The sequence below is a fragment of the Falco punctatus genome, assembly GCF_963210335.1.
Source record: "Falco punctatus genome assembly, chromosome: Z".
Taxonomy (NCBI): Eukaryota; Metazoa; Chordata; class Aves; order Falconiformes; family Falconidae; genus Falco; species Falco punctatus.
The window spans coordinates 14,719,171-14,733,752 of record NC_137586.1 but is presented as its reverse complement, the minus strand read 5'-3'; the positions used below and the strand labels follow the sequence as shown (position 1 = coordinate 14,733,752).

At 41.4% G+C, this 14,582-nt stretch overlaps 1 protein-coding gene across 2 annotated transcripts in view; it reads right to left on the bottom strand.

Moving 5' to 3' along the window:
• The window catches only part of EGFLAM (EGF like, fibronectin type III and laminin G domains), an 88,686-nt gene that overhangs the window by 38,860 nt on the left and 35,244 nt on the right, over window positions 1–14,582 (bottom strand). For both annotated transcript variants that reach the window (XM_080372115.1, XM_080372116.1), the window contains exons 5-7: window positions 12,341–12,458; window positions 11,941–12,076; window positions 5,618–5,784 (exon numbers count right to left, since the gene is read on the bottom strand). In XM_080372115.1, coding sequence (XP_080228241.1) covers window positions 5,618–5,784; window positions 11,941–12,076; window positions 12,341–12,458 — 421 coding nt within the window. The remainder of the gene's footprint in view (window positions 1–5,617; window positions 5,785–11,940; window positions 12,077–12,340; window positions 12,459–14,582) is intronic.

Sequence of the window (14,582 nt, the reverse complement as noted above, 5' to 3'; positions counted from 1 at the left end):
ATTTTACAGAGGTGTAACTCCTGACTGGAGTAGAGTTATCACTAAACTACATCAATAACCACCAGCATGCAACGAGACTAGGAGAGAGGCAGTTCCCCAAGCAGAATATGTGCCTTTTTCATCTGGCAAACCAAAATGTTCCATGCTTTTGCAACAGAAGACCTTAGAGGAAGAAATGTACCTGCTATTTTAAACCAGGGAATATTTGGTTGTAGACCAATAAAGTATGGCTTATTGTGGCTGGTAGAAATGACTGCGCTGAGACCCTTCTTCAAAGACCTTCCCAGGAGAAGTGTAACTTCCTAATATCCAGAGGTCTCCAGCACGGCCACAGATCACCATTTTGTTCCTTCCTGGCTCCATCTGAGTTTCAGCCAGCACATGCTACATTACTCTACCTGCTGATCTGTGAGCAGTTTTGGTAACACATAATGCACCTGGTAGCAATGAAGTCATGGAGATGTACTCTCTGCTAACTACACCCGAATTTATACCAGTGAGTACACACACAAATGCACAAATGATGAGATCATCTAACAGCCTGCTGGCTTCTCAGTTGCCTTGCTCTTCCCTACATTTGGTGTTTGCTTACTGGATATGACATGATAGTCACATGCGACATGATGCAATAAAACTGCAAAACAAACAGAAAGTAGAGAAGATAACAGGACTTTTAAAGAAACCCACACACAAGCTCATTAAAAGCTGTTTTGTTTTGGTGTTGTTTTGGTGGAGAGCAACAAACAACACTGTGTGGTTTTGGTGTGCTGTTTTGGTGGAGAGCTCATCTCATAATGGGTGGCAAATCAGGGACAATAAAGCAAAGTGGTACTCTGCAAATACCAAAATAATGACTACAGAGATTATAAGCATGCTGTATTTCATTAAATCAGTATTTCAGTGTACACGGAGATGAAGCCTGTTTAAGACATTCTACCAGGTCCTATAATCCTGTCTTACAATTAGTCGGAAAACCTGTGGGGGGTCGCGAACTTTAGACAGCTTCTTTCCAAATGGTCAGGGATTTAGTTATACCAAAGAAATCTTTCTCAAAACAAACACAAAGCCACACAAACTTTTGCTTTGCTGATCAGGTGGCCCCCAGCATACTGATCAGGAGGCACAGGAGGGTGTAGGAAGTAGACCACCAGGCACTGCAGTGCAGGGAGATTGAATGGAAGTGTTAAAAGACTGATCACCTTCATTCAGAACCCCTCACAGGTCTACAACCAAAATACATCAGGGGCATTTAATCTAGTTTTATTCTTGCCAGTGACTCACAGTGAGGCACTGCATATCGCTTGGCCCATCTCTTGCTTTTTGTCCCCGTCCCTATAAATACAAACGCTGACTTTGTAAAGCCTTTGGAGATCTGTGGGAAACAGTTCTGTGGAAAGCCTCTATTTGCTGTCTCCAGGACACATCACCATCATTCACATCAAGGTTTGGGCCCGAGGGACTGCCCTTTTCCTGTGCCTGAGCCTCAGCTGACACACGCAAGCACCATGCAGAGTATTTAAGCACCTGCACCAATGCCTTGCTCAGTATGAGTCTGCTGGTGACAGCCAGGACCAGGGGAAGGGATCTACCCCGATTAAGCAGCCACTCTTGTCACATTTGCTGTGGAGACAAGCAGGAGGGTATTTTTAACAGGAGACGCTTCCTCTGTTGGTCTGGCAAAGCCCAAGGCTGGTGACCTTCCAGGCACAGTGCAAACCCCATCTGTTTCCCCAGGAGACAAAGGATATTTAAGCAATGCAGGTGATGACACTTTGTTTGTTTGATTTGTTGGGATAGTTTATTTTGTTGTTGCTAAACTGGATATGTACAATCTTTTGTTTTCAAGTAAATTGTCCATGACACACTGAAAGATTTGATAGAGCAAAAACCCAACAACCACGTAAGTGAAATATCCATAATCTGCATTTTTAATTAAGAAAGGCAACAAAAATTGATTTATTACATCATTTCCCTTTAGGAGAAAAAAAAAAAAGAAACCAAATAGATCAGAACCCTTGGGGAGACTTGCCTTCTCTTTCCTCCCTGAAAATGGAGCAATGTAACAAAAAACAAGCATGCATTTTTTACTAGTTAAGGGTGTAACTGCTTATAATCAAGGCCACATGTTCTATTCGCAAAGACCTTGGGAGGTCTGTCACATTAGGTGATACTGTCAGCCACCCTTCAGAAGAACATTTTAGCAAACAAAGACAACCGTTTCTTATGCTGACATGAAACAATGCAGTCAGGAGTACTGCAAAGCCAGCCACCTTTTAAAACCAAAATGAGACAATTACATGTGAGAATGAGATAAACCCAGCAGAAAACAACCCCAAGTAGCATGGACTGTGTCTGCAGGATTCATCTCTGTCTCAGCCTGCCTAGAAGGTCCACTGCATCAGACGTAACACTGGGAATTTGTTCTTCAGTTAAAACAAGCATCAGAAAAACATAATTTTAAAATAAGCATAAAATCCCAGGATATACAAGCATAAAGCTGCAAATTTTTAAAAGCCAAACACACTAGGGACCTTAGTGCCAGCACTATGTGGGCTAAATGTAAGGAGGCAGATACTGTATGAACTCTGCCAGCTTCCTAAGATATTTCAGGTATTTCTGAGGAATACACAGTCAGTCAGAAAATAGCATCAAATATCTGTGGCATGCTTCTGTTTACATGGGAGGAGGAACTGTGGTAATAATGAAGACAGTAATTCCTGTGATGTGCACCCTGAAGAGCAAAGATGCTTCAGTTTCATGCCAACTGTCATGAAACTCTTCCAGCAACAATAGGTGGGTAAAAGGTGTCTGCTGACACTTTGAAAGAGCTGGGCATCTGGTGCCACATGAGATGCATTACGGTACTTGAGACATCCCCAGAGGACTGTCAGGTGTCTGGGAGATGCCTGAGAAGTGCATGCCCTCCTGCCGTGACAGCTGAAAACCACAGGACCTAGAGGTCCTTAAATCCACCAAATATCTACACCTGAGCAACTGAAGTGAATGCTTAACTGGGCCAAAGAAGGTAACTCCTGGCTTTCTGGCTATTAGAAGGGGGGAGGCACCAGCAGATACATCATGTGAACTGGGAGTGAGTTTTACTTGAGCATAGCATGCATTTGTTCGTTACATGAATCTGGTCAATGATTTAAATCACTCTTCAGGGTTTTTTAGTGTTTTTGGGAAAAATAAATCTTCAGGCTACGCACAACTTCAATCAAGAACATTTTTTCACAACCGAAGTTTGGCTTTTAGTAGCACAATGTGCTTCTGTATTTGGTTAACCTCAAACCCAGTTTGTTAGACAGACATTGCAAGCAAAGCCAAGTGAGAGCTGCTATACTCAGTTACACTCTTGCTTCTAGAAAGCTGCAGAACTTACTTCTAAAGGCATGCATCCTCTGTCACCTTTGAACATCACTCATTGCTCTGCAAAAAGGCGATTGTGAAGACAGGTAGCTGCGGGATAACACAGGCTTCCATGCATAGTGGCTACTGCAGCCTTTAAGCCTATTTACAAAATCCATCCTGGAAACCAAGAGCAGACTGGCAAAGGAACCACATTTGCATTTGCCAGAGGGCCCAGAGCCTGCCCCAGTAGCACAAAGCTCAAGTGACTTGGTGCAGGGCTGGAGCACATCACAGGCGTGACGTGGCCCCAAGCTGGCGGAGCTCTGTCCACTCATGGAGGGTCTCCACCAAGCACTGCCAGCTCCTTGGTGCAGGGGGACCAAGCTCTCAGTCACAGCTGCACCCGTGTGCCTACCATGGACCAGCACAGGGGTTTTGAGCCTATTCAGAGAGCAGTGCAACAGGCATAATACGTTCACTATTCAGGCACAGAGAATCAAGCTCATGCCCCCTACGCATCTCTCCAGAAATCAGCATTTACCTACACTGGGTGTGAATTTGATTCCAAGCTCTACTGACAAAAACCCATGGTTCAGAGCCATCTCAACAGGTCTCTGCAGAACAGGCAGTTTCCAAAGATCAAGTGCCTTTCCTAGAGTACTGCAGCAATAAGTGCAGCATGAAGACTACTCCATCCTTATTAACAGCGGTAAACACTTCATCTTTTCTGACCAAAGAATGCAGCCACTCATATCCAAAGATAAACTGGACAGTGAGGAACACACAAGTATGCCTGAGGCAGCACGAGCTGAGTCTTGAGGATCCAGGGGCCAAGGAACCCCAGAGTATGTGGCACCTCAATGTTTTTCAAAAGCATTTGTTTCAGAAGTTAAAACTTACAGGTTCAGCAGTCATAACAAACTTCCTGGAAACTGTTCAAGGGATTTGTGACAAAAGGGAAACAAGAATGGAAACCACGACATAACAGTCAATGAAAACAAGGGATTCCAAGATAGGGAGGCAATTTAGAAATAACTCCCTAGCAGGTTAGATTGGTGGATCACTAAGGAGGTGGTCCGTGTTTCCACTGCTTGCAAATTCTTCTTGCAGAGTGCACAATCCTACCTGAATACCAGCTGCTCATTTTCTACCAGTTAATTAAAGATTATTTGCAGTGGAGCATGCAGATGAGAAAAGGAAATAAAACAAGTTTTTTGCTCTTTTTTACAGTTCATTAATCTGCTAAAATTATATCCAGGTATCTTCTCATGTGGTATTCTGTCCCCGATAAATGACTCCAGAACTGGAACTTAAAAGTACTGAAACCCTTTAAACACAGTAAAAAGTTTGGCACATTAAGGATATAGCTCAGTTAGTCCCCATACCCTGCCAGCCTTGGCTCTGCCTTCTGCGTCGACTCAGTGGCAACAGATGTGATTTGTACAATTTCACATGTGCTCTGTGTCGGCTTGGTTGGGATTCTCACATACAGCTATGACTCTGGGGGTGATGAGGAGCGATAGCACCTCCAAGTCAGCCCACAGAGACTCTAGCACTGACAGAGGATTATATCCCAAGGAAGGCCATCGGCAGATGTGCACAGGACCTGTCCCTTATTGCAGTGTGCATGGCCTACATTGCTGTACAAATGTACACTGTAATAGTTAACAAGCTGTGATTATTCAAGTATGTTTGAATGCATTTTCACATAAATTTTTTGCTATGCAGTTTTTTGATCAAAAAGATATTCTCACTTCTTCATATCATCATTTCTACGATTGTGCTTAATAGTTGTAAGAGCCTTACTCCTCAGAAAACAGTATAGAATTGCTTTGGTCTTCGCAAGTTGTTTAAATTATAAATGTAATACATAAGGTTTAGATTCAAAGAACAGAAAAAAAAAATATGAACAATAGACTCATCTCTCTCATTTCTCCCCATGATATTCACTTATCAGTTCTGCATGAAACTAGCACAAAAGTCAGTAAGTAGTGATCCAAAAATATCTGGCAATGACCTCCAGAGCAGAGAAATGGCATGAGAGCACTTCTCCCTAGTGCTTTTCAAATCTGTGATTGTGGCTTGACTTTCACAGGATGCTGCAAGCTCTATGGACAGGATGCAGGGATGTCAGACTGGGGGTGCCTGTGCTTGGAGAGTGACGCTTCCCACCAATAGCCCTCCATGGGCTACCGCAGATACACTTTATTTACAGATACATTTTATTTTTATACAGTTTTAACTACAAAAAGGTGGTTCTACTCACTGAACATTCGGATGACGTCACTTGGGGCACTGGCAGGGCTGGATCCATAGGAGTTTGTTGCTCGGACGGCAAACTGATACTTGGTGTTTGGGACAAGTCCTTTGAGAACCATGGACTCCATCTGGATCTGCTCTCTTATTACCGTCCAATTGCTGTCAAGGTCTGGCCTTCAAGATCAAACAAAGCCAAGATCATAAATAACTAAAGTTGGCTTTATAAATTAATTGCCTCTAAATTATCCTGGGAAATACCAAATTAAATGAGATATAAGCCTATTAAATCATCACTGAAATCATTCGCTTTTAAGAGGCCAGACTATGCAACCATTCGTTACTAAGCTGCAAAGCCTGTGATATCAAAATTATACAGTGATACAAAACCAATATTCAGATGTTGCTTATAAAGCCAAAGAGGTAGCTTAGAGGATGGTTTGAATAATCAAGTTCTGTTTATCTGTCTTCATGGATTTGGGGGTTGCAGTTCTCAAGTGGAGGTATATTACTTGCAGTTCTCAATCCCCTATTTGGCTCTATAAAGCAGTATTTCACACACCAAAAAAAACCCAACACCCTCCAAAAAAAAAAAAAAAATAAAACCCAAAACAGAACAATAATGCAGAGAACCTGGCCTACGTATGTGGATTTTGCCACAAAATTTCCATGTCTGCCTCTGGACAATGTGTGTGGTTAACTCCTGATTCATACTGGAAGCCAGCTGCCAATAAATGCTTGCTCTAAGGGCCATTATAATCCATCTTAAATCAGTACAAAAGTTTGGTCTCAAATGTTTAAGTTCATATGCAGAGGGACACTGGAAAAGGGAGGGCTATTTCAAATACTTTCAGAGAGTATTCTGATGCTTTCACACCATTTACACTCCCTCTAGAAGTGGTGTCTTCTTACTAAAGAGAGAACAGAATGAGAAAGTAAATAAACACAAACAAAATTAAAATGTAAATGTTAAGTCTAGGCCACCCAAAGTATTCAAATTGAAGCCTATGAAAGTAAAATAGGGACAGAAATTACTTTCAGAGAAAATTATTCCAGTGTCCTTTTCTGAGATGTCCTTGTGATATTTATTACAGGAAATAACCTCCAAGTGCTCCCTTGATCTACCAGTGTTTACATAGGACTAGCTGCAAATGTCTCCAGCAGTCTTCCAATGAAAATTATAGCACAAGGCAGGCATCTTGCATTTGTTTATTTACAGCTGGAAGGAAATGCCAAAGTTAATGTATGTTTTCTTTTACCAGCCAATACAAGATTTATCGATCACTGAGCTTTCATTGCTTTGTGCCAGCCGGGCAAGCGCAGTGACAAAGCAGCAGCTCCCAGCTGCCTGGCTCCCATGCACAACAGCACACAGGATGTGAACATTTCGTTGCCTTGCTAAAAATAAAAGTAAAATCAGACAAATGCACAAGATGTAAATGACAACTGAACAGACCATCTTAAGCCACCCTCCACCACCACTTCCTCATAGACAGGAGGGCATTTATTTTGGCTACTCTTTCATTGTTTCCCTTCTTCAAGGTTTGATGCCTGGGCCAAAATGAAAATATATAGTGTTTTCCAAATGAAAGCCGTTAACATCGCTTCCTTCCACATGCTTGCTTAGTAATGTTTTTAATTTTCCTGTACGCATCTCCTTCTGGCTCCAATTCCAGTCCAAGGAATTCCTGCTAGCTCAAGAGCTGCCTCACAGTCTCTTTGCGACAGACCCTGCCAATGTCTGCACTCAAATGGAAACACACACCTCTGACAGAGGGACGCCAAGGAGGTATTGCACTCTACACAGATGTAGAAGGTAACACAAACTGTAGACCAGCCTTCGCCTCTGCAGACTCCCTCTCGCAAGACTTCCTTCTGCAGAAGTAAATAATGAAGGAAATGTCTGCAAACCAGTTAACTATGTGCAGCTGAAGGAGAGGGACAGAGGAAGATATATCACTTGACCTTTGCTACTTCTCCAGAACATTCTCTGTGTGAACAAATAGGTACAAGATGAAAAAATGGCGAACAGATGGGGAGAGGAACACAACAACCTCAGCTGGTGACTGTGTCCAGGGCTAGCCAGCTCCTGTGTTTTCTAAACTGGGAATGTTGGCTTAAAACTCTCTCCATGGTCCTTTCCTGCATCAAATTTCAGCTTGTGTCAACTTTTACACCAGAAGGGCTCATTTGGATACCACTTTTCCTATCTTTCTGCAGCGCTGCATTCCCCAGCACAGGTCTCTGCCCTCGCAGGGCGGCTCCAGACATTGAATCTGTGCATGGGGGAACCAGACAACTTCCATGGGCATTTTCCGCTCTTGAAGTTACAGCTGTACATCTGCAACGTACAATGCCATGCAGTAATAATCTGCCCAGTGACAAAGTCCACATTTTTAAGATAATTAACATACGGGTAAAGTCAATAGGACTGGATGGATATAAACCAAAGGCAGAATTCTGCCCCAAACATACCCAAAACATGTGGATTATCGCTTTACATTGTAATCTGGGGACTGATTCAGCTTGAGAAAGGAAACCTTTCTGATGCAGAGGACAGCGATTTTATACTCACTTGAGCTTGCTCTTAAAATCATCTGGAAATTATTTAACAGAGTGAAGCACCTGCTAGCAATCCAATTTGGATAAAGTTTTTGATTGTTCTTTCCTGCTGTTTGTACTCAAGTGGCAAATTCATCTCTACAAATTTTTGTAAAAAATATTCCCACAAATAATAAATATGGTGACAAGTACAACACATTCTTATTCACTACGGAGAAGACTCACCGTAGAAAATAATGCACTATAGGATATTATTTTTAGTAATTATTATTATTAGCCTTATTGTGACATTTTGTGTGATTATTTCTATGAACTATATCAATCAACATGCCAGGTCAACTCTAAGAAAATGAAAAGTAGATAATTTTCTAATCTCATTCTTTTGCTAAATATTCCCCTGATGCTGTCTAACATTGTTAAGCACACTTCCTCTTTAATTTATACATCTTCCACTCCTCTTCCTTCATTAATTACCTTTTCAAGGATTTAATGCTCACAAACAGTGAGGAAAATGTTAAGGCAGATAAATCTGTTTCATGCATTAATCAGGAAAACAGTACTAAAAGTTTTTTTGCTGGACATCAGAGGGTGTCTCCCCGGTCAGATCTGTTGTTTCAGGTTTTTTACAAACAAAAGCAAATACGATTGCCTAGTTCAGTGTAGTGCCAGGGACAAATAATTCAACACAGAACGTATTTAGGGATATATCTTTTTGGGGGGCAAGGCTTCAAACTAATCAAGAAACCTGGCCACAACACTATGCTGAACCTGTTCCACCCTAACATCGGCATACTGATAATTCTCCCCAGTTTTATCAGCAGAACCTGCCCAGTTCATTGTAGTTGACGCTACATTCACGCTACTACCAAAACACTGAAAAACTTTCCCTTTGTGTCAGTATTAATATTGAAAGTTGTTGACTTCATGTATGTATCTAGGAGATGAAGAGGAAGTGACCTCATCTTTTTAGGGCACACACTGCTGGAACACATCTGTAGATGCTAGCTGACTACAAAAATTTGGAGAGGTTAGTTTCCAAGTTTAGAAGATTGGGTAGGCATCCAACAGATTAAAGATTTGAGTATTTGGAGTATTTGGGTGAAAATATCCAAGACATTTTTGAGAACTAATTTTTCACAGTACCTTTAGGAAAAACACCCAAACTAGTATGTTTAAGTCCACGGTCTCACTTTGGAGGCTTTCATAAGAATGTTGTTTGTCATAAAATATTTCCCAGCATAAACCAACAGACTATTTACACTGATCCTGCAAGCTTCCACACACACCATCAGCTGTTCTGGATGTAACACGTTCTTTTACACATTCCCTATGAACTGTGCAGTGAACAGTGAGACCTACATTTGCCCTCCTGATTTTTAGCATTTAGACAAGTTGGGATTATGGTTTCCTAAGCATCTCCTTATAGTCAACAGCAGATCTCAGCCTGAGTTAGCCCAGCTCACCCTATATCTGAAAGGGCCTGCATCCTTCCACTGCCTATAGTGAACCAAAAGGTCCCAAGGGAAACCCAAGCAAGTGCCTAAATAAGGCCCAAACTTAGACCCCGAGCAGAAGCAGAGTGAAGGTTAGCTCTGATTCTGATTAGATTCTAGTACTGGCAAACAATTAATGTATTGAATTTTTATGAGGTTTTAGACCTCCGTATCACAGTTGAGCAAATGCAAAGAGTGGTTTTTCCTAATCTCAGTCCTTACCATGGGTTTTCTAGGGTTAAAGTCAAGAAGTTAGCACTAAGGGGATGGAAATTATTTAAACAATGTCATAGTTTTTAGACATTTGTGCTGCACCCAAGAGAAATTACACATTTGAATAAGAAAGTAATTAATGTTGCAAAAGCACACGATAATATTGTATTTCTTTGACATTCTAAATTTTACTTGCACTGTTTTGTTCCGGTTTTACATTGGTTTAATGTAACAGCTTTAACTCATGTCAATACGTTTTACAGTAGTTAAAACTATATGCAGCAAAGACAATGAAGCTTAAACTTAAATCTTCACCTCTAACTGCCATTAGGGCTCATGGCTCACTGAACTTTCTGCAAACATATAATCAAAATTCCAAGTCTAAGAGACTATAATCCCAAAATTAACAAAAAACCTTTCAGTTTAGCTTTAAACTGCAAACTAAACAATGTAATCAAAACACTGTGCTGTTAGCAAGTTCTTTCCCAAAGTCTAAAACCCATGAAACACTGAAATTTCTATTAATCACATCTTTTGACTTAAACAGTGAAGGCAGCTTTCCACTCCCTGGCTGAACAAAAACATTCAAGGGTGCATTTTCAATGCATCAGATGGAGACAATGGTACCCACCTTTTCCATTAGCAAGCCCCTCATGCTATGAGGGGTTGTACATAAACCTGCAGGCTCCACTTTCCAGCAAAAGGACAAAGGTGACAGTAGTGTTTTTGCCAGAAAATCCCTTCCCCACTGACCAAGCAAATGAGCAAGAAGAGATGGGGAGAAGAGGGAAAGGCTCAGATAATGATTGTGTTTAAAAAATAGAGAAGTTTCACGGTAATGCTACAGTAGAGTTTACATGATGGCCATAACGTATCTTCAGCCCTCATGTCCTGCCTCCCGGTGCAATGAACGTTGGATGGCTTCCCACCAAGTATGAGACATGCTGATTCAAAGTGCAGGGTGAATTCACAAGGAGGCTTTCAGCCAGGGGATTCTTTTCTTCCATGTAACTGAGATTCTTTTCTACATCGATATCTTTTACATTGAAACCACACTTTGAGCACCGAAAACCAATTGTTCCTTCTGTCTGTTTCAACAACAACAGTTCCTTTTAAAAAAATCAATGTGTTTTTCTGAAGAATGATTTTTTGACCTTTACAGCTCAGAGTAGTGAAAGAAGCAATTCTCTCTTCTTATCCAGGAACCTGAACTAAGACCTGTCATCAAGTGTCAACCCAAAGGATTAAACTTCCAAAGGTTGAATTTTGCATTCACTGTAATGGTAAATACAGGCACAAGCAAATGAAAATAAATAGATTTCTAAGCACATACTAGCTTATACAAGCATACGAACAGTCAGGTATGAATACTTGTTTGTGCATGCAGATATAATCACCTCCTCCTGACCCTTCATATGCTTTTTATAAAAGCAACCTGATGGGCAATTTTTCACAGTTCAGTTTTATTACTGCAAATTTCAGAGAGTCCAACATAAGAAAAGAAAAAAAAGCCCCACCAACACCCCATCTACCCTAGAAAAATCTAAACTGAAAGGCCAGAATTTCCTGTAAACTTGATTAGCATTAGAATAACAAAGCAAGTCCGAGTCCTGCAAGCTCAAGACCCAAAAGTCTTTCGTCAGGTAACACTGCCCAGCATACTGGATTTGCAGTTCTCAGATTATTTCCTATATCAGACCAGGGTACTCCTGCTCAAGGGAAATACTCTGCCACACACGCTTTTCTCAACAGCATCTGATGACAGGAGAAACTTCAAACTTCATTCACCCAGGCCTTTATCAGAGGGAACAGATCAAATGAGACCTTATTTTCTTCAATCAGAAGGTACAACCTATTGATGATTTTATAAATCAGGTTATTTCTGGTTTTGTCTTTAAGTTTTTATGACAATTCAACACACATTGAGAGAAAAATTAAGTGTACTATACACAGTAAATAAACAAACCATGAGAAGAATCCATATGCAGTTTAATAGTACAGTTTAAGTAAAAAAAAAACCAAAACCCAAAAATAAACTAGTGCACAGACTCCACTGCAAACTTGCCTGATAAACTCCACTGTGTAGTACTGGATGGGAGAACTTCCTTCACTCACTCCGGGCTTCCAGGACAAAGCAACTTCTGAATCAGAAACTACCACGACCTGGGGCTGATAGGGTGGTGCAGGGGGCATGCACTTATCTAAGCCAGAAGAAACGCAAAGGAACAGCATTACAGAAGCAGACGAGCTAATACACACAATAACCTAGCACCCACAGACTTGGGAACCAAACTCATAAGCTTCTCCCCTCAGCTGATGCCCCTCTAAAATCCCATACTTGTGGAAAAATAACAGTGAAATATTACCATACTGCATGCGACAGAGATGTAGGCGCAAGCGATGTGCTGTGTTACAGGTGTGTGCCCTGTCAGTTTTGCCACAGAAAGACATATACTGGGTGTTACCTTGGGATAAGGTTGTCACATCTCTGGGCATGCTGGGTCGTCCTTTCCCTGCCCAGCCATATGCTCCAACACTAACACGGTGTGGAACGCCTGGCTTCAGATCACCGATAACAACTTCCTACCAGAGTCAAGAGGAGACAAGACAAGAACATTGTGAAAGCTCTTCCATGCAACTAAGAACATTGCTGTGAGCTGGGATTTGGGAATCTTACACGGCATTTTCCATGTAACCTCCTAGGAGGACTGTCCCCAGCCCAGCCCAGCGCAGAAGCAACAAACACAAACAGCACCATGTGTTTCCTCTCAAGCTGCAGCTTCACCCCGGGGGAATCCGCAGGGATGACCTGGACCTATTTCTCAGCATAACTCACAAGGTTGCAGATTGTTTGCATTCGCTGTCCGGCTTTTTTCCTGGTGAAGTCAAAGTCACATACTATTCCCTCCCTTGAGCCACTTGCTGGCACTCCATATCAGTCTGGTGCATTTGCTTTTTTTTGTTGTTTTTTTGTCTTTTTGTTGTTGTTGTTATTGTTGTTGTTTGTTTCTTTGCTTTTGTTTTTCTTTTAAATCCAGAGACCACAGAAGCTCCTGAGAACGAAGCAAGCTGATGCAGTGTGAACTGATGATCTTTAATTTCTCACAGAGCGGAGACCATTCCCATCACCTCTCACAACTTTCCTAGCCCAGCTATTAGCCCTGACCTGAACCCAGCATTTCCCGTATTTGTCCTTCAGCCATAAATACAGAAAGATTAACCCACAGACAACTACTGTAAGGGTGACGATGCTAACCTACACAAGAAGAGCTTGTGCTGCTGAATACTGTTTAGAGGAGCCTGCTCAAATCTCCAAGAAATTAGCAAATGTCACCAAAAAATTACATTCTATCATGGGCTACTGCACATAGCATGAATCTGCTTCAGACATTTATATCCAGTCTTTAATGGAGCATGTGCATGTGTGTATAGAAATTCAGAATTCTTTACCTGCAGTCCATCTGTAGAGAGATGTAAATCCAGACTTACGAATTTTGACAGCATATACAAGTAAACAGAAACACCAGGTTCTACAATACAGACCATTTTGGTGTGAAAAAAGGCACTTACAAAAAAATGTTTTACATGGATTTGTCTTCTATTTTTCATTCTCTGATATTAAAAACATTATTCACAGTGCATGTGAAAATGCAGAGATCACCTTTCTCTTCACACTGGAACAGACTTTAAATTTGCATTTCCAGTTGCAGAAAAACAGTAAACTATCCTTAAATTTTATTAACTGCTAAATTTCCTTACGGCAGTATTTTGGACAAAGTCTCCCCCTCTATTCTTCAGGGAACTTATGTTATTACTACAACATTTTTGGCAACACCCTGCCATCTGTCAATTCTCTAGCTGTGGTTTTGGAGCTCCATCATTTCCTATTAACATGCACCACCTGATCATTACCCTGTTTTTCCATCATTCACCCCTGATCTGCTTGAATGATCTGAATTCATCTGAGAGAGACGATAACAACGCTGGAAAAGTAACTGCCCAGACAGAGACAGCAAGGACACTCACACTGAAAGATTTATCTGAGTCTTTCAGTCTTGTAGCTGAAGTGACAGATCTTTCAAAATGTGATCTGAAAAGCCAGTTCTGAAAACCCAGCACCTCCTCCCTGTGACAATACTAATGACTCTGCTCCTGCCATTCCATCCTCCATGCCACACATACTGTCCATCTGTATTTCAGCTGTGTGCATTTCTTCCTGCCTGCATCCCCCTCAATTACATTTATTCTTACGAGAAAAAAGTTCTTCATAATGTGTTCTATTGCTTTCACACTATTCAGGAACCTGGCCTCTGCAGAGAGTGTGATATTGATGCACATATGCCTCATATTACTACCTCCAGAATCAAGTCGAGAGTAAACTAAACAGAATGAATCTCATTGACTGCAAGAACCAAGCTCAAAGTCCTAACATCTACTTAGTTATTTAAGTTCAACACGGGTACCCCCAAAACCTCAGCAAAGTGCTCCCTTGCTCGGCTACCTGCCTCCTTCTCCTGGCAATGTCCTCGCCGTGAACACAGCTGTTGGACATACAATGGGTATCTTTGATATCAAATATTTTCTGATCTTCTAGGATCAAGGCATTAGTGAATATGTAAAGATATAGGACATCACCAAGCTGCCCTGACCCGTGCAATCTCAGGAATACCCACCTCACAACAGAACACTTTCAAATGAGATTCTGGA